The sequence below is a fragment of the Plectropomus leopardus genome, chromosome 17, assembly GCF_008729295.1.
Source record: "Plectropomus leopardus isolate mb chromosome 17, YSFRI_Pleo_2.0, whole genome shotgun sequence".
NCBI classification, from domain to species: Eukaryota; Metazoa; Chordata; class Actinopteri; order Perciformes; family Serranidae; genus Plectropomus; species Plectropomus leopardus.
The window spans coordinates 8,074,485-8,092,913 of record NC_056479.1 but is presented as its reverse complement, the minus strand read 5'-3'; the positions used below and the strand labels follow the sequence as shown (position 1 = coordinate 8,092,913).

Below are 18,429 nucleotides of genomic sequence, written 5' to 3'. Positions count from 1 at the left end.
ACTCCAAAAATATTTTTGAATTATTTACCGTCCAAATCAACAATAACACAAATAGTTTTAATAATACATTTTTGCTCACGTAATAATTGCTAATGTGTCATGTGTCATGTATTCATTGGTAACGTCAAAGAGCGACATTTAGTGGCTATTGGGGTTAATACAGAGCGAAATATGATGATGTTCACGCAGAATCCCGCGATGTTTGCTCCCGTATATAGACCAGCGTCTTGCAGCAGGAGGGTCTCTTTGAATCGGATCGGTGACAAAATGGTGAGTGTGCACTGCATGCAACTTACACACGGGGATGAAATCTGTCCGTCATCTGAACCATCCGTTATACTTTACATTTAACAGACACTCAGGCTATTTTAATAGAAGCTTTATATTACAGTCTTGGATAGATTTATTAGATATTTCAGTCTGATATATCAGTTTTTGGGATTCTCACACAACCGGCAACTGAGGATCCAAAATGGCAGCGTGAAAGAGGCCGCTAACACTATTTACAGTTTTTACAAGTTATTTCCTTGGAAAACGCTGTTTTTATATGGATTACTTTTCTGTACATATTTTATCTCTACTGAGAAGTAGAAGTTAAAGTGACTTTTTTGACAGCCGACAAGCGTGCAAATGCCTGCTGCTAGCTAGCAATGCTAATAGCGTGTGTGACTCGTGTCTATTAATTTCCTGTTTAGTGACTTTGCGCCGCTTCATTCATCTGCAGTGTTATCAGGCACAAACAGTAACTACGACGTTACATTATTTGAAATGTCATGTAGGCCTCAGCAGCGTGGTCGGCGCAGAGGAAGGGGCAGCTGACTAATAAGGTGTTTTACCTCCACAGTCCCACCGTAAGTTTTCGGCTCCGCGCCACGGATCCCTGGGCTTCCTGCCCCGCAAGAGGAGTCGCCGTCACCGCGGTAAGGCCAAGAGCTTCCCTAAGGATGACCCGAGCAAGCCCGTGCACCTGACTGCCTTCCTGGGCTACAAGGCCGGCATGACACACATCGTCCGTGAGGTCGACAGACCAGGCTCAAGTGAGTGTGTTTTGGTTATTTTTTGGAGAGGTTGTGGATATGTATGCTTTTTTTTTTTTTTGTCTATGATGAGTCTCTCGACGGGCGGACAGAATGGGTTTACACCCGTTGCTGAATGTCGAGCACTGAGCACAGTCTGTACCATAACGTACGTTGATGCAGTTAATGATTAATTCGACTTTATGATATTTAACTCCTGAACTTTTTTTTTCTGCAGAGGTGAACAAGAAGGAAGTGGTCGAGGCGGTCACCATTGTGGAGACGCCTCCCATGATTGTGGTCGGAGTTGTGGGTTACGTCAGCACCCCCCGCGGCCTGCGTTCCTTCAAGACCATCTTCGCCGAGCACGTCAGCGATGAGTGCAAGCGTCGGTTCTACAAGAACTGGTGAGATGCCACAGTGGTGAAATATGTTTGAATGTGGTGTTTGAAGCAGATGTTAGTTGCTCAGTGGAAATTGTAAGAGCTGTGTTTTCACTGAGTGAGTCTAACATTACGGTGGCCTCCTCTGGCAGCTCCGCTCAGGTGCCGTGTGCCCTGATGAGCTCCGGGCTCCTCTGGCCAGTGGAAAGTGCTTCTTAGAAACTGTGCCATGAGCCAAAATCATTAGCTGATTTAGCACCCCTTTCCCATGTGGAGAGGAGGGCAAACAGCTATGCACTGTGTTCTTCCGCTGGCCCCTTTGGGGTTATGAAGGACCTGTGCCAACCTGTGTCCTCTGTGCGCTGCGTGCTCTCAGGTACAAATCCAAGAAGAAGGCTTTCACCAAATACTGTAAGAAGTGGCAGGACGAGGAGGGCAAAAAACAGCTGGAGAAGGACTTTGCCTCCATGAAGAAGTACTGCCAGGTCGTCCGTATCATTGCACACACACAGGTGAGTGTGTTTTAACATTAATAAAGATGTTATGTTGTTTTCTTGTCTGTCGGTGATGAGGCTACGGATCTTGCGTCAGGCATGGCGCCCGACATCTATGAGGATATCTTCCATGCTGCCTTCCTTCTGAGACTGCACAGCGAACTTTTCACTGTGCATATGTTAAGTGTGTTGGGAATGTTTTCTCTGTTCTGACATTGTTTATGCGTGCAGATGCGCCTGCTGCCTCTGAGGCAGAAGAAGTCTCACCTGATGGAGGTGCAGCTGAACGGAGGCAGCATCTCTGACAAGGTGGACTGGGCCCGTGAGAAGCTGGAGCAGGCCGTGCCCGTCAGCACCGTCTTCAGTCAGGACGAGATGATCGACGTCATTGGTATCACCAAGGGTCACGGGTACAAGGGTAAGAGCATCTGCAGAAATTAATTTCTAATTTCAATACTCTGAGGTTCATTTGGTTGCACCAGTGAGCAAAGTGCAGTGTTTCTGCAAAGCTGTGTGTGTGTGTGTGTTTGAGTGTGGACCAACAATGATCTGTCATCCTCACAGGTGTCACCAGCCGTTGGCACACGAAGAAGCTTCCTCGTAAAACCCATCGTGGTCTGCGTAAGGTGGCCTGTATCGGTGCCTGGCATCCTGCCCGTGTGGCCTTCTCTGTGGCCCGTGCCGGTCAGAAGGGTTACCACCACCGTACCGAGATCAACAAGAAGATCTACAAGATCGGCCAGGGCTACCACACCATGGACGGAAAGCTAGTGAAGAACAACGCCTCCACAGAGTACGATCTGTCCAACAAGAGCATCAACCCCCTGGTAAGTGACCGGCAGGCTAAGTGCACTTTGTTTGATTCTGTTTTGCGTGAAAGCAGAAGCTGTGACTCACTTTTCCCTCTTTCTTTTTAAAGGGTGGCTTCGTCCACTATGGAGAAGTGACCAATGACTTTGTCATGGTGAAGGGCTGTGTTGTAGGGACCAAGAAGAGGGTGCTGACTCTGCGTAAGGTGAGGACAGATTTGTCATCTGAAATGGCCTGATTGAGTTGTGTTGTACTGGAGTGATAACAGTTGACTGAAATTGGGGGGGAAATTATGTGAATTTCTTCTAAATTCCACAAGGAAGACTACTTTTTTTTTTTTTTTTATAAAGAATTAACACAAATCTCTAACTTTGGGCCTGTAACTGTTATTCTCAAACTTGTTTTGTTTCCTTAATTTTTCCAGTCTCTGCTGGTGCAGACCAGCCGTCGTGCTCTGGAGAAGATCGACCTCAAGTTCATCGACACCACCTCCAAGTTTGGCCACGGCCGCTTCCAGACCGTCGAGGAAAAGAAGGCGTTCATGGTAAGACTTTGCACTGAAAGCACATTTATTTTCCTGGTCTTTAAGAGACCTGAACGAGGGAGTAATGGAGGAAATACCATGAGATGCATACTTCTAGCATAAACTACCTAAAATGAATGACTTGAATCTTGTAAGCACTTGCATCTGTATGCTCCCTTTTGTCCTTAAATGGGATGTAACAATAAAATAGATTGAGCTAATGGGACATTAAAAACACTGCAGACAGTTGTGACATACTGCCAGACGGTCCTGCCGGTCTTCGGTTTCCCCGCACTGTTCGTAACCTGGTTCAGTCTTCAGTATGAACTCTGGGTTCCATTCCAGTGCCACAGTGACCTCCAGTGAGGCAGGGGAGCAGTGCCTCTCTGTGCTCGCTCCCTGTTCACTCTCTGGGAACACTGGGCTGCTCTGAGCCGACACATGGACTACATGTGCAGCAGACACTTGACTGGTGTCCTGTTTTTCTCCTCTCACAGGGACCACTCAAGAAGGACCGTGTTGCCAAGGAAGAGACTGCTTAAAGTCCACAGCAAATGTCTCTGCCGCATTGACTGTCACCATCTTTATTGTCCTGCAGAGTTATTTAATAAAAACAAAAAACCAAAGATTGTGTTGTGTGTTTAAGTGATTGTACATGGGCTCATTAAGACGGCACTGTTGTCTTTGGACAATATTGGCTGTTAAAGCAGAGTTAGGTGGAAAGCTCATCAGCTGGTTGTAGCTGTTTTTGAGTCAGTATGTGAGCATGTTTCAGGTTAATCGGTGGGTAACAAGATGCCTCAATGTCTCAAACTCAAAACGCTTTATTGTGGAGGGCAGTTAGACTTTTGTAGTGCAGCTCACTGAAGCCAAAAAATGTCTACAGCACTGCTATCAAGTAGTTTTTATCCAGATGTGCTACTAAAGTTTTCAAAATTGATTATACAAGCATAACAAATAAAACTCATTTGTTGAGTTTGTATTAAAATCACTAAAAATGTAATAGAGGTTAAAGAATCAGGGAAAATATCTAAAAAATAATGGCTCTGATGCAACTCTTTATCAAAGGTCGTGTCAAAGGTCGACGTTTCTAATTGCATCAATGTTGAAGTGGAACTGTGATTCAAATCTAGTAGGGCTGCAAAAAAGGTTTTTTTGGATTGTCAAATGGCCAATATTGGAGAGAAATGCTGCCCCATTTCTTTAAAGAGAGGCGTGGTGTCTTCAAATTGCTTCTTGTCTGACCAATTAAATTGTATAGTGATTGTAATGTAGGAAAATGAACATCTTCACTTTTGAGGAGCTGAAACCATCAAATGTTTAAAATTACATGAGTTTTTTTCATTTCAGCTTCAGTTAATATATGCTGAGTAGATTGATAATATATAACATATTAATCAGTGTTCCCACAGTCATGGAAAACCTGGAATATTTGTGGAATACCAAAATCTAATTTTCCAGGTTTGGAAAATTCATGGAAATAGAGTGTGTTTAGTACATCTGTCCAAGTAGTTTCATGGATAACTGCCACCTGATGTGACATCACAGCAAAGTTATTGTCTGGAAATGTCAGTGTAACTTAGCTCTTAATACTGACGTGTGACAGCATCTTATTTTCCATCACGTAAGTCTGCATATTTCTCCCAGCGGTCCATCTCTCCCTCTGTATGTGCCAACGAGTTGGAATAAAGGTATAATAATGATTAAATGGGATATTTTTGTCTAAGGTGCAAGTGGGGCAGGAGAATAATATGTGTGATTTAAGTAGTAGGGTCATAAATCCTACAGTTTCTATACCTATTGTGTAACACGATGTGAATGGTCGTGGAGATTTTATCGTTGGTCCTTGAAAAGTCACGGAAAGTTTTGAAATTTTGTCCATGAAAGTGTGTTTGATCCTTGAACAATGCATCCTGTATGTAAAATCTTTGTAAAGTAACATACAGTAGAATGAAAAGCGCAATATTTCACTCTAAGCTGTAGTGGAGTAGGAGCACAATGTAGCATTAAACTACCTAAAAGTACCTTAACTGTGCCTGTAAGCACAGTACTTGAGTAAATGTACTCCGCTGCGTCCCACCACTGCTCACCGAGCTTGTTAAACGTGATCCGCCTCCGAGTCCAGCCTCTTGCGCTGCAGCTGAAAAGGTCGACATCAGCTGTGATGAGAGCAGCCACCTATGCAGAACTGATGGACAGCGAGAAACTGGGTTTAGCTAACATTGCATGTTTTAACTGGCTATATGTGTCCTTGAGCTGTAAGGCTTGTATTCGGCTGACATCAGAACTCCAGCAGTCACAGTACGGTAATTAAGCCCCAACATCATCCATTCTGACTCATCATCACTGCCAAAACTAAAACCTCCACTTCAGCAGGTAATGAGGAAGACCCTGAGAGGGCTCCACAGGCCATTTAGATGTCCTGCAAAACGCCTCTGTGAGACATCTCTGCATAATATTCAGCACTCTTTGCAAAAATGTGGATTTCCTGTAAGGATTTTCAAGGTCCCACCTATCTCCCATTAACCTGCAGTGGAGGGAACTGAAGGACAATTGTTCTCTGTTGAGCAACATTTCAAGAGATTGACATTTTCTCTACCAAAGCAGAAAATATCCTCCAAAGGACACTTGTGATCAGCTGAGCCCTGGAAAGAGGCAGTACATGTCGAAGCAGCAGGAGGAAGGAGCGGGGTGAAGCCCCGTGTCACTGTGTCCAGAGGACAGTCATGGAGATGGCCCTGCTGTTACATAATAACCTCCAGTGGCTGTGACCTCTGCCCCGCCGCAGAGCTGCAGTTCAAAGCTGCCACACAGCTCTGCTTTACATAATGCCCCCTCTGCTAAATGTGACCGTTAACGCTCCACAATTATGCCATTAATTGCTCCCTCTGTCCCGTTCAGGTGAGCTCCGGTGTCCCAGCAGGCGCTCTTTTTATGACCCCGTGCATCTGCTCAAACAGCATCTCTGTGCACTTTTCAGAAAGGCCCGTCTGCACCATTCCCCCTTATTAGTTCAGTCTTCCATCATCTCAAATGAGCTCATCTCAGAGCTACAGACTGATGAGGCAGGGGAGGGGACACAGATTCAAAGAGGGAGGGCACATTTTACATGGTGAAAACTGTGTTAAAACTCAAATTCAAAGCCTTGATTCTTAGCAATAATAAACTATACATGATATTAATTCAGTGTAATGCCTAATGAGCAACTCCAAATATTCTAATGTCAATAATCAGTCAATAGCTGCTTCTTGTAACTCAGCCCACATCCTTAAACAGATTACAAGACAAAAGGTCTTTAGCCCTCCTACATAGGAGCAAGACCCCCAAACTGAGAGACACAAAGTTACTACAAAAAACAACTTTCATTATGTGGTTATTTTGCATGACGTTATGGTTATTTTGCTTTACTTTGTTGTCACTTTTTAGCAATTTTTGGTAGTTTGTGTCTTTTTACATCTCTTTCAAGTTATTTGTTGTCCTGTTATTTTTTAAATAATTTTCAAAATTTATTTAGCCTTTATTTAAACAGGTCGGTCCCGCTGAGATACAATGACCTTTTTTTTCAAGGGAAGCCTGGCCAAGACAGCAGCCTAAGAAATATAGAAGTTGCAACAATTACAGTCAAACACCAACTCACACAACAAAACAAATAAGATACATACTAGTTAAAAGCAACAGGATTAAGACTCAGGATTTACATTAAAACAAGAACAAGAGCGATATGTAGCTGCTTCAGAGTCTCTCATACGGTTTTTAAAAGTTCCACGTGTTCTGCAGTGAGTTCCGGGCAGCAGGTGCAGAGTGCTTAAAAGAGTGCTTACCAAATTCAGAACGAACTTCGGGTACGTTTGATAAGTACAGATCATTGGAACGTCAACAGTAATTGCTCTGAGTTTTTTGCCGGGTATTTCTCTTCTCTTTGTGTTCGTTTTGTTTCACTTTGTTGCCATTTTTGCAGCAATTTGTGGAAGTTTTGAGTCTCTTTATAACTGTTTAGTGTCCCGTCGTTGTAATTTTGCATCTCTTCAGAGTTTTTGGATGTAATTTTGCCTAGCTGTAATTATTTTGGGATCTTTGTAGTTGTTTTACTGCAAAGTTGTCATGTTGCAGCAATTTGTGGTACTTTCATATATTGTTTTTTGTATTTCTTTATGGTTGTTTTTAGCTATATCCCATTTCTTTGTGGTTGTTTTGCATCTCTTTGGGGTTGTTTTGCTTCCTTTTATGGACATTTTGCAGCAATTTGTGGTGGTTTTGTATTCTCCTTTTTGCATCTCTTTTAAGGTTGTTATCATTTTACATCCTAATGATTATTTTTTTGCTTTATTTTATTGTCATTTAGCAACAATTTGGGGTTGTTTGTGGTCATTTAGCATCTTTTTGTGATTATTTTGCATCACTGCCTAGGTGTTCTGCATCACTTTGTGGTCATTTTGCAGCATTTTGTGGACTTTCTGTTTGTCTTTGGGACTTTCCAACAAGAAATGCTTCATACAGGGCTCAGGGGCTCCTGAACCTTTACCCAATTTTCCTGTTTAGCCCAACTAATTGAGAAGGTATAGCTGCAGCTGAAGCAGCTTAGTGACTTGCCCACCATAGAAACACAAACAGCCCCCCTTTGCCCCTTGGTCTGGAAGCTGAAGCTGTGAAGAAATTGCCTAGTTAGTGTTAAGCCAATTATAAAGTGTTAGGTTAAAAGAGAGGAGGTTAAGGTTAGGGATAGATCCAGGGTTATATTTGTTACTAGGTAAATCACATCTTCATGTATAATGAATAAATTTAATTTAAAAAAAGTGGTTTATTACTAGGTTTGGCCTCATATGTGTTGTACCAGTGGTGGGTGTGGTTTGTAGGACTGTGTTGTGCAGGCTTTAAACAGAAAGTGGCTGCAGCCATGCATGTCTCCAACATGATATTAAGAAGCCAACTACCTCTCACTCTCTGACTCTCGTTGGGGAACACCAGAGTTGGCCAGACTGGGGCCGGTGACCAGAGAGGGGGGGTTGATTTTGATTAGTTAGTTTGATTGATTAGTTCAGTGTTTTATCATTTCAAATGAGCTCTCCTCAGAGCCAGGGACCAATGAAGCCAGTATTGTCTGTGTCTCCACTTTGTGTGACTGCATTTGTGAATGTGTGTGTGCGTGCGCTATCCTGCAGTGGAACCTTCAGTCCGGTCCTGAGATAGCAGCTGTTGCTAGTGGGACAGTGGCCAGGTAACCAGGGTGCATGCTGGGACAACGGAGAGGAGGGCCAAGCATTTGATTTATTTGAGTGTGAGTGAGAGTGTGTGCAGTTGCTTGTACGTGTAAGTAGGTGTGTACATCTGTGTGTTGGTGTGTGTCCTGGCACCGTCGTCAGCCGGCTGGCACAGAGTCAGCGGCGGGCCGTCCTGCAGAGTGAGAGAAGAGGCTGAGTGATGCTGCAGCGTGGCGTCTGACAGGAGGACAGACTGTTGGAGGGGACGACCGCACACTCAGGATCATAATTATGCACAATGGAGGCCACAGGCTCAGATACTGGTCCAATGGTGACTACCTGACTGCCTGACTACTGTTAAGATTTGTTATTCTGCCTGGACTGGGTAGAATTTTGCAGTGATGGACGAAGTACTCAGATCCTTAAAATAAGTAAAAGTAGAAATATAAAGCTCCTTGAGGTAGGTTAGAGCAGTGCCTATGGTGTGTTTAGCTGAATGAACCACCCTTTGCAGGGTCTTATGGTCCTGTTAGGTGCTGTTTTTGTACCAGGCCCTGATGCTCCCTGTCAGGACATTCTCAATGAAGCGGGAGTAGAAATTCCTCAATCTTTGAGGGTATACCTGGAAATTTCCTCAAGCATCTGAGGTGAAACAGTCTCTTCCTTGCCTATCTCACCACTGAGTCAGTATGCAGTACCCAGGTCAGGCCCTCAGTGATGTGGACACCAAACTACTTCAAGCTGTCCACTTTCTCCAAAGGTTTTAGGGGCTTTTAGTAATTAATCAAGCAAAAATACCAAACATTTTCTGGCTCCAGTTTTTTAAATATGAGTATTCGTTGCTTTTTTTCATCAGTGTAAAAAGGATGTTTGGTTTTTCGAATGTTTCCATCCATCCATTTTCATCTGCTTATCTGTGGTTGGGTTGCAGGGGCAGCAGGCTGAGCAAAGTACTCCAGGCATCCCTCTCCCTAGCAATGTTTTTCAGCTCCACCTGGGGAATCGCACAGTGTTCCATGGTCAGATTAGATATAATCCCTCCAGCATGTTCTGGGTCTGCCCTGGTCTCCTACCAGCTGGACGTGCCCAGAATGGGAGGTGCCCAGGAAGTATCCTGATAATACCTGAATACAAAGCCATCTCATCTGGTCCCTTTTGACGTGAAGGAACAGCGACTCTACTTTGAGCTGCCTCCGAGTGTCTGAGCTCCTCGTCCTATCTGTAAGGCTGAGCCCAGACACCCTATGAAGGAAACTTGGCCACTTGTACCCACAATCTCATTCTTTCGGTCACTAATCAAAGCTCAAAACCATAGGTGAGGACTGGGACGAAGATGGAACAGTAAAGCTTTGCCTTCTGGCTCAGCTCCCTCTTACCACGACAGTTCGCCTATCCATCTCACGCTCCATTTTACACTCATTCATGAACAAAATCTTGAGATACTTGAACTCCGTCACTTGTGGAGGTAACTTTCTCCCAACATGGACTGTTGTCAGACAAAATTAGCAACACTTAGATGTCAGGGCAGGCCTTGGGAAATTGTGATGGATATGTGTCAGTGTTGTACGAAGTGTTTTAGACAAAGTGATGAATTGGTTAACCAAAAAGATGACCTGCAGGTTCACTAACAAATCCTTAATTAGTGGAAAGTCTTTTAATTTTTACGATGTGGAATTAAATGCACCACAGGTTGCTGCAGGGTGGAGGAGCTGGAGATGATGCTCCGTTTGTATAATGTCTGTGTTACACTGATGAATGCCTTTGACATAAGGGCTTATATTATTGAACACAATATTTGGGCTTGATTCCCACTAAGATGGTTGGAAGATTTACTTTTCATACTTTTAATACTGATCAGGAGTCAAAGCCAAGTCACTGATCACGATGTAGATAGAAATCATCAAAAGACAAACAAACATCAAAAGATTCCCATCCATAATGTATTTAGTGCTGACTAAAGCTTTGTCTAATCAGAAAAAAGGCAGTAGTCCTCTATGTCTGTGTGTAAAGGACAGTGAATGTGAGGGCCTGAGCGTTCCTCTTGGGCCTGCCAGACTGCAGCTCCTGCACCCCTGCACTGTGGCATCAGTATTCCAGGCCCGTTCACGGACACAGCGTTCCCTGAGCTGACGGAGGCAGCCCCTGCACTCCTCTGCTCTGGTCTCCCATCACACCACCAGAGGGCAGAGCACAGCACACATTTGCTTTACGCATCCCAGAGCACTTTGTGTGCTGTAGCCTACTTTGGTTCCTCCTCTTTATCTCTCTTCTGCCCTCTATTCAGAGCTGGATTTAAAAGCTTCAGATGATTTGTAAAATAGCAGTGACACAGCTCAGACTCTTTGGTCCATATATTTTTTATTCAGGAAATGGTGAAGCTTCATACTGCTAGTATCAGCACAGGGTGTGATGTGAATGTGTCATGTCAGACTATGTTTGCTCCAATGATTTTTTTTTTCTTTTTCAGTTGGTTGACCATGCTTATAGCTCTGTGTTGCCATTCAACTCTGCATGACCCAAAAATAACCCGGGGTGAGCGCAGTCAGCAACTGTTCTCTGGTCAGCACAAACAACAGGCCGCACACACACACACACACAGAGGCTTGCACATGCAGTTTCACTGTTTGCACGCACAGGATAAAAGATAAACATTCCTCAGACAAAAAAAAAAAAAAAAAATCACACACATTTCAGGTTGTATTTTGTTTCCAAAGCGGCACTGCAGCCTCCTGCTCAGTGACTTAAAGTTGGCGATGGCTTCGGAGGCTTCGGAGGCTTCGGGTGACGTGCCCACAAGGCTCCCATTGGTGCTCGCTTCCTCTGTCCCAGAACGTTGTCCAGTAAAGTCAAAGAAAGGTCATTCGTCGGTTTGATGCGAGGTTATGTAACCCCGCAGCCTGCCAAAAAACTCAAAGCCAGGCTCGGGCAAGAGAGAGTGTTTGCTCTTAATGTTCCCAGCCAGGAGGAGGCTGTGTGTTTCTCAGGCCTCACCTCCGATACCTCCCCCTCCACTGACCCCACCCCAACACCCACCACCAGGCTGTTCCCCCACATTTCTCTGATAACACAGCACTGCAGAGACTTTGATCGCCACAGCAGGAATTAGAGAAAGAGGGAGGGAGGGAAGAGTGAGTCAAAGAGAAGAGGAGGAGGAGAACAGGGGGTCCTGGTGATGAAGGCTAATTCTCTCTTGCACTGCAGACTGCAGGTCTCAGGGCTCCCTGACTCACTTGCAGGTCAAAAGGACTTCTTAATGACTTTCAATGTCCTGTTTGCAGAGATCTAAGGACTTAAAATGTGTTGGACTAAATCAAGAATCAAGTCAGAGTGGCCTCAGTTTTATTTTTGTTTGTGATTTTGTAAAGTAAGAAGATCTGGGAAAACTGAACATTTAGCAGCTAAACAGTCAGATATTTGGACTCAGGAATTGGTTGAGACCAAAAACAGAGCTAAAAGAGAATTTTTTGTGTTCTTAAGGTGAGGATATACTCACAAGTTGATAATTTCTCAATGCTGTGGTTATAGTTTGTTTACTGCCCCCAATTTGACGACAAAAAACAGTAATTGCTGGTTTAAAACAATGCACTTGTTTTTGGCAATGTCACTGTGTTACCAGATCTTAGCAGTAATTACATAACAGTAGGTGAGAATGATGTTATCATAAGATAATAATGCTAGCCAAACCTATTGAGTTCTGCTTTAAATGACCATTTAACTGTGTATGAAAAATGTATATTCTCAAAGGCTAAGGACTTTTAAGGCAAATAATTAAAGGACATAATTACACACCCAGAGATACAAAAAAAAAAAACCCATAGAAAGTCAGAACCGGTTTCCTTCTGTTCTCTCTTATCTCCCGTCCTTTTGGAAATAAGACAGGAGAAAGCATGGAAATCTGGCCTCTAAGCATTATGGGGGCCCCGCTGCTCTGGCTGGGGGTGGAAGCTGTCATTAGTTTAGAGAGCTCCAGCGCTGATATCATTAGTATTAGCGCTGGAGCTCTCGCCCCTGACCCTCCCTGACATCATTGTGCTGTGTCCAACTCTGTTAGCCTGCCAAAGAAACAACAACAACAACAACAACAACAACAAAATCATCTTTGACTCTTCAAGGGCACGTCTTGCTTCCTCTGGACTCCAACTCCCCTCTGCGAGGAGCCAGAGGAAGAGGAGGAGTGGGGGAAGTTTCTTCATCCCATACCTTCGCAGTGAATCAACCTGTCAGGAGCATAACACAGATTGATATCACTTGCACCCTTTAGTTTAGGGATTGTTGTGTATTTTCAGATATATTTGTGTTGTTTTTTTACCATCTGTCACTCTAAAGGACAAAGGTCTGGCTAGAGCCATCATAATTCCACACTAAGAGGAAAACACACTGGATTGTTTGCATTTCTTTAAACCAATGACAATCATCTTGGGTGTTAATAAGCCCAGGACACAGCAATGGTCCTCTTGCAAAATAGCATTGGGAAAGAACTTTTTTGATGGCATCTTTTTGCACATAGGGGCATGAGTGCAGGCATTTCAATGGCTAAATCCCTGCGAAGGAAAATGACATAAATAAAAGCATCAAAAGATGTTCTAGCATGTAGGTTGATAGCTTGAAAGTTACTGTGGTTGTTTCACGTAGTAAAAAAAGTAGTAAAACAAAGTGTGGAGACATGTCCAGCTATGCAGGACCAGTTTAATGTAGGCAAGCCACAGGGATTTTAAAATGGCAACAAAGAGAAAGTGTGTTTCTTTCTTATTCTTCTACAGGCATTTAATTCTAAACCCAATAGAGTGGAAACATTAAAAAATCAGCCTGGGACCAGGTTTTTATCCAACTTACAAAGTTCTAGTATTAGTGTTAGCTTACATTAGCTACAACTAATGAAATCTGCTGTTCATCTGTTATCTGTTATTCCAGTTGACATCTGTTATTTCAATTGACAAATTCCTCAGTCTGACAGACTACTTTTTTTCAAATTCTGTGTGAAATTAACTACCAATAATTACTAACTTAATGACAAATATGCCATGTTTTTTAGTGCACATTGCGCTATGTGCCACAAAAAAAAGCAACAATAACTTAAGCAAATGGTCAATTAGAAGTATTTAAAAGGGACTGTGAGTTTCAATGTGACTATAGCCTATTATTTACCCATAACCTACAATCCCACAAAACAGTAGAACAAATCAAAACTTAATCGACAATTTAATCATATGGGGTATAAGTGGGGGAATAAGTAAGTGAGTCTGAAACCAGGTGTGAGCTTATTTGGAGCCAGAGAATGCTTAATTTGATCTTCTCCTAAAAATTAAATATGAAGACTGATATTAAATTTTACATCTTTTTCATCTCACAAATCCAACCCACAGCAAAATATGCGACAACTTGAAAAGGCAATGAAAGTAATGACAGAGAGACAAACCGGGAGGATAAACCTAGCCTGCCATACGAGGAGGTGAGGAGAGACAGAGAAAAAAACACACTTATTCATTCCTAAAACATATTAAAATTTGAGATTCAGACACCTGCACCGAGGCCAGGTGCTGCTTTATGAGAAAGCCAGTATCTCTAAGCCTACCCCCAAACACGCACACACGCGCATGCACACGCACGCGCACACACACACACACACACACACACACACACACACACACACACACACACACACACACACACACACACACACACTTTCTCTTTAATGTAATCCAGGCTTGTAAAATGACTTCTGCTCATGAATTCTGAATAAAGATGGCTATACATAAAAAAAGCCCTATTCATTTAGACTGCCACGTTGACATATTTTCCCCTCAAATTTATGGAGAGCGGCTTGTGTCAGTGAACTCAGATAATGGCAAATCAGGATCTCAGCACTTTTTTCTAATAGAAACTTTTTCCCATTTGATGAATCTGCTGGCCTCTAAACTTGGGAAAGCACATACTGTACATACTATCAAACAGAACTTTAGTGAGTTTGTGAATCTCTTTATTTTACTTATTTAGTTTTTTTTCTCGAGGAAGGACTTCTCTCTGCACTCAGCACATGCATAAAACACACCACCATCCTGAAGAACTAACCTCTTTTGTCTCACAAATAGATTTGCTTTGTATATCAGCTTCAGCAGCATTTGCTCACACATACACACACACTCACAGCGGCATGTTAGGCCCTGAAAGCATTGCTTTTAGGGCAGTGGGGTAGAAAGGTGTTGGATGTTCTCTTTGCAGGGAAACTGGCGGTAGAATAGACCTGGTGATGTTATTGCAAACCCTTGTTTCTTTCTCAGGAATGTCCTAGAGAGATGCCATGATTGTTTGTGTCTTACATGCTGCCTTCCACTGAGGCTTCCTACATTGTAAAGAGACAGAGGGAGAATATGCTTGCTGGTGTATAAAAGAGCCGTAGGCCCATCTGTGCAGTGGGAGTCAAAGCTAACAGTTTCTTTGAAGAAAATATGATACATTGTCAGTTTGAGATGCTTTATATTAAAGAACCTGCTCAATGTACATGCATTAACCTCTGTCTTATTGGCAGAAAGTTGAAGAAAAGCTGTATTCTGACTATGAATCCACTTACAGGTACAAACACAGGTGTCAAAATTAAGGGTTTTATCAGGCATTTGAGGGCTAATACTGATATTTTTGTATGGCTACTCCCAGCGGTCGATTACAACGTGTTATCACCATTTTACAACAGCAGACAGAGGTCGTGGTTTTTAGCAGAGCACACAGGGTTTTATGTCTGACAAGTCAGCTTTTATTTTTATGGCTGTATGAAGGCTGATGCCAATATATTGTACAGTGAAGTTGCCAAAAGCCAATATTTTCTGTGTCGATATTTATGTCTGGAAAGATTGGCCATTTTCAAGCATAAACCCGTTTCTGAGAGCATTTCTTTATTCCGTGTCTTTGTCAAATCATTTGGTACTAACATAGCAATACAAGACCACACACTGCTATTCTTGTGAGGACCTTTAGTGAGACAATGTTTTCCCAAACCCTAACCTTAAAGGATTGATGTGCTTCAAACAAAGGACTTATTGGTGCTTTGATTGGTGTCTAAAACCCTCTCTTCTTTCTCCTCTCCTGTGTTGAAATTGGAAGTCTGTGTTTGAAACTGACAATCCGACAAGCACAGCAACTTCACGAGGTAACTGACAGTAGGCACATGGAGGTGAGAAACTAGGCTTTGTCTTTCATGTCTCTATTTTTACTACTTCTCTCACTTTTCATGTGTTCATCTGGGTGCAAACACCATGAATGCCTTTAAGAAAAGACTGTCTGTTATAACTGTTATTCCCATGCAGCCAAATTTTGCTCCATCATAGAGTGTGGGCCTTTATTACAGATTTAAACACCTTTGCATGTCCAAAGACTTCTTTATGCTCATTCATAGTCCTGTGCTCATTTGTAAACACAAGAAGTACTTGTGGCGAAGAATGAAAAACAAAATTGAGAGAGAAATTTAAACCCTGTCACACCCTTCGATGTCAAATTGATTAGAGTAGAAAAATAATAAACATATTGTTTCATAAAATTGTATTTTATATAAGTTTTGTATATGGAGGGGAATTGTTGCTTTAGAAACAGAATGCCCACATATAGAACTATTTTCAAACAAATTTTCATGTTTCCAGGAATGAGTCTATGTCCATTTTTGCATTTAAAAAATGCTTCCAATTTCAACTTTGGCTTGCCATACTTTCCATAATACCAAGGTATTATGGTAGTACCAAGCTACTACAGAGACGAGCTTCTACGAAGAACTTATTCAAGCCTGCCACAGACAATTCAAGTCTACAACAGACAACTGAGTTCTTCACCGCACAACTACAACAACCTCAGACAGTGCCATGGATGGAAGAAAGTACTCCAAAAATGCGAGCTGTCGAACTCGCCTTCCAACATGTCTTCAAGCTGCTTGCAACAAGATGTTTAACCAGAGGCAGCAGGCTGACACAGTTTCGCAGCAAAATAACAAATTGCTGGCAGAAATGGAGGAGTTGCGCCTGAAAGACCAGAACAACCAGCAGGAAATCTACCGTCTGAATGAGCTTCTGAAGATGAGGGAGGAGGAGAACAGCCAGACCATCAAAAACCATGAGACAAAAATCTCAGAGCTCGAGAAAAGCCTCAAATTCTGGACAGAGTCAACATTCAAGGCAGCAAAGTTGACTGAGGCGGAAGACAAAGTCTCAGAGCTTTTGGAGAAAGAGAAAGCTTGGGGGATAAAATACATCAATCAGTTGGAGAAGTCCAGAGAAACAGAACAGATCTTGTTGGGCTGGATAAAATCTTTGCAGTCAAACAAATCTCTGGAAAGGAACTTCAAGGCCTCCCTACCAAAGGAAAAAGAATTGGAGAAGAAGGTAGAAAAACTGAAGACAAAAGTAACAGAGATGAAGATTGAGATGGAGCAGTATCGGTCGAAGGAGGAACTCCCACCCTCAATAGAGAGGATGCCAAAGGTGAATGAGGACAAGACAGAGGAGAAGAAGAAGAGGAAGTTGAAGCATTGTCTCAGATGGTTGTTCACGAACAAGGTGCATCCATCTCCCTTCCAGAGTGCGGTGGAAAAGGAAGCTCTTTGTTGTTCATCTCAAGTTGGACAACAGTAGATTCCTCTTTCTCCCCCACTTCTCCACCTTCCCTTCACCGCCTCCATCACCTGCTAATTTTATCACCCCTACTCCATCCACCTCATCCCATCCCTCCATTAAGGGCAGCACAGCGGCGCAGTGATTAGCACTGCAGCCTCACAGCGACACCAACCATCCAGCTGTGTGGAGTTTGTATATTCTCCATGTGTTTGTGTGGGTTTTCTCCTGGTGCTCAGGTTTCCTCCCACAATCCAAAGATATACATTTAAGGCTAACTGGAAACTCGAAATTGACCCCTAGTCAATCAATCAATTAAAAAAAAGTATATATATTTCCCTCCCACAATTGGACACTCTAAATTTCTATATAAAACACTTAAATATCAAATAAAAATAACAATAAATACCCAATCAAATTAAAGTTCAATGTCTCTGCCTCTCTGATAAAAATGTACAGTATATATACAATTGCATGTGGCTATAGAAGTACTGGTATCTGTTTAAATTATGACTGAAACAACACTGAAGCTGATCAATAAAATGATCCAAATGGTATTTTGGGTGCTGGCTCACAGCTGGTTCTCTTTGTCATGCTAATGAGATTTTTTAATATTAACCTTTTCTATTGTCAATATATAGTGTTTTTTAATTATTATCAGTTTATTTTTATTCTGAATGTGGGTATCACTGTTCAGTACATGATTTTTTTCTTCATTTCGTGGGAGTTCAATCAGGCCATTAACACCCCTTTCTACTGTTTCTGTTGTCTCACTGTGAGCTGAACTAACAGCAAACACATCCATGTATCATGTGTAAAATACTATTGTTAAACACACTGTAGTAAATATTACTATTTTCTTTTAGTTTGTCACTTCTTTTCCTCACTCACTTCACGTCCTTTACCTCACTTCCTTTTTCTCCCCTTTCCTCAGCACTGATTGATTCATCTGACTCTTTGTTCTCTCCTCATTAAGCTGATCGAGTCCACCTGTTCATTACTCAGCATGCACACACACTTTTACTCACTCTTTCTGGATCATCACACGGAGTGGCCGTGCTGTTAAGCAAAGTTTCTTTCTCTTAATCCTTTTGTGAGGAGAATTAAAGTTTCAAAGCTGATGCATTCCAGCCCATGCCCTTGTTAGTATACCTCTCCTTCTGAACCTCTGCCTGAACACATATTTTTGTGTGGTTGAAAAGTAGTACGTCACTGTTGAGACAAACTGAGTTATAATAACCGCCATCATTTCCTGGGAGCCTTCTTGCCAGTTGAAAACAAACTCAGCTCTATCAACATCTTCAACACCTGTCACATGAAATTTCTAATGTTAACCGTGGTTAACAATATAACCACAATAGTACATCTCCAAACTCTGACTACATTTACATGCACAAAAAATTCTGCTTTTGGATTT

General features: G+C 42.5%; 1 protein-coding gene and 2 non-coding genes across 3 annotated transcripts; all 3 read left to right on the top strand.

Moving 5' to 3' along the window:
- The first annotated feature begins 199 nt into the window (after nucleotides 1–199).
- On the top strand, nucleotides 200–3,852 carry rpl3 (ribosomal protein L3). Its single transcript, XM_042505404.1, has 9 exons — nucleotides 200–270; nucleotides 845–1,037; nucleotides 1,255–1,423; nucleotides 1,776–1,911; nucleotides 2,125–2,311; nucleotides 2,458–2,720; nucleotides 2,813–2,908; nucleotides 3,128–3,247; nucleotides 3,724–3,852. The coding sequence occupies exons 1-9, from the start codon at nucleotides 268–270 to the stop codon at nucleotides 3,766–3,768; spliced, it is 1,212 nt and encodes a 403-aa protein (XP_042361338.1). The 5' UTR covers nucleotides 200–267; the 3' UTR covers nucleotides 3,769–3,852.
- LOC121957341 lies at nucleotides 1,956–2,049 on the top strand. Its single transcript, XR_006106758.1, has one exon. It is a non-coding gene; the product is annotated as a small nucleolar RNA U83B (small nucleolar RNA).
- LOC121957334 lies at nucleotides 3,516–3,648 on the top strand. Its single transcript, XR_006106752.1, has one exon. It is a non-coding gene; the product is annotated as a small nucleolar RNA SNORA54 (small nucleolar RNA).
- Nucleotides 3,853–18,429: the final 14,577 nt, after the last annotated feature.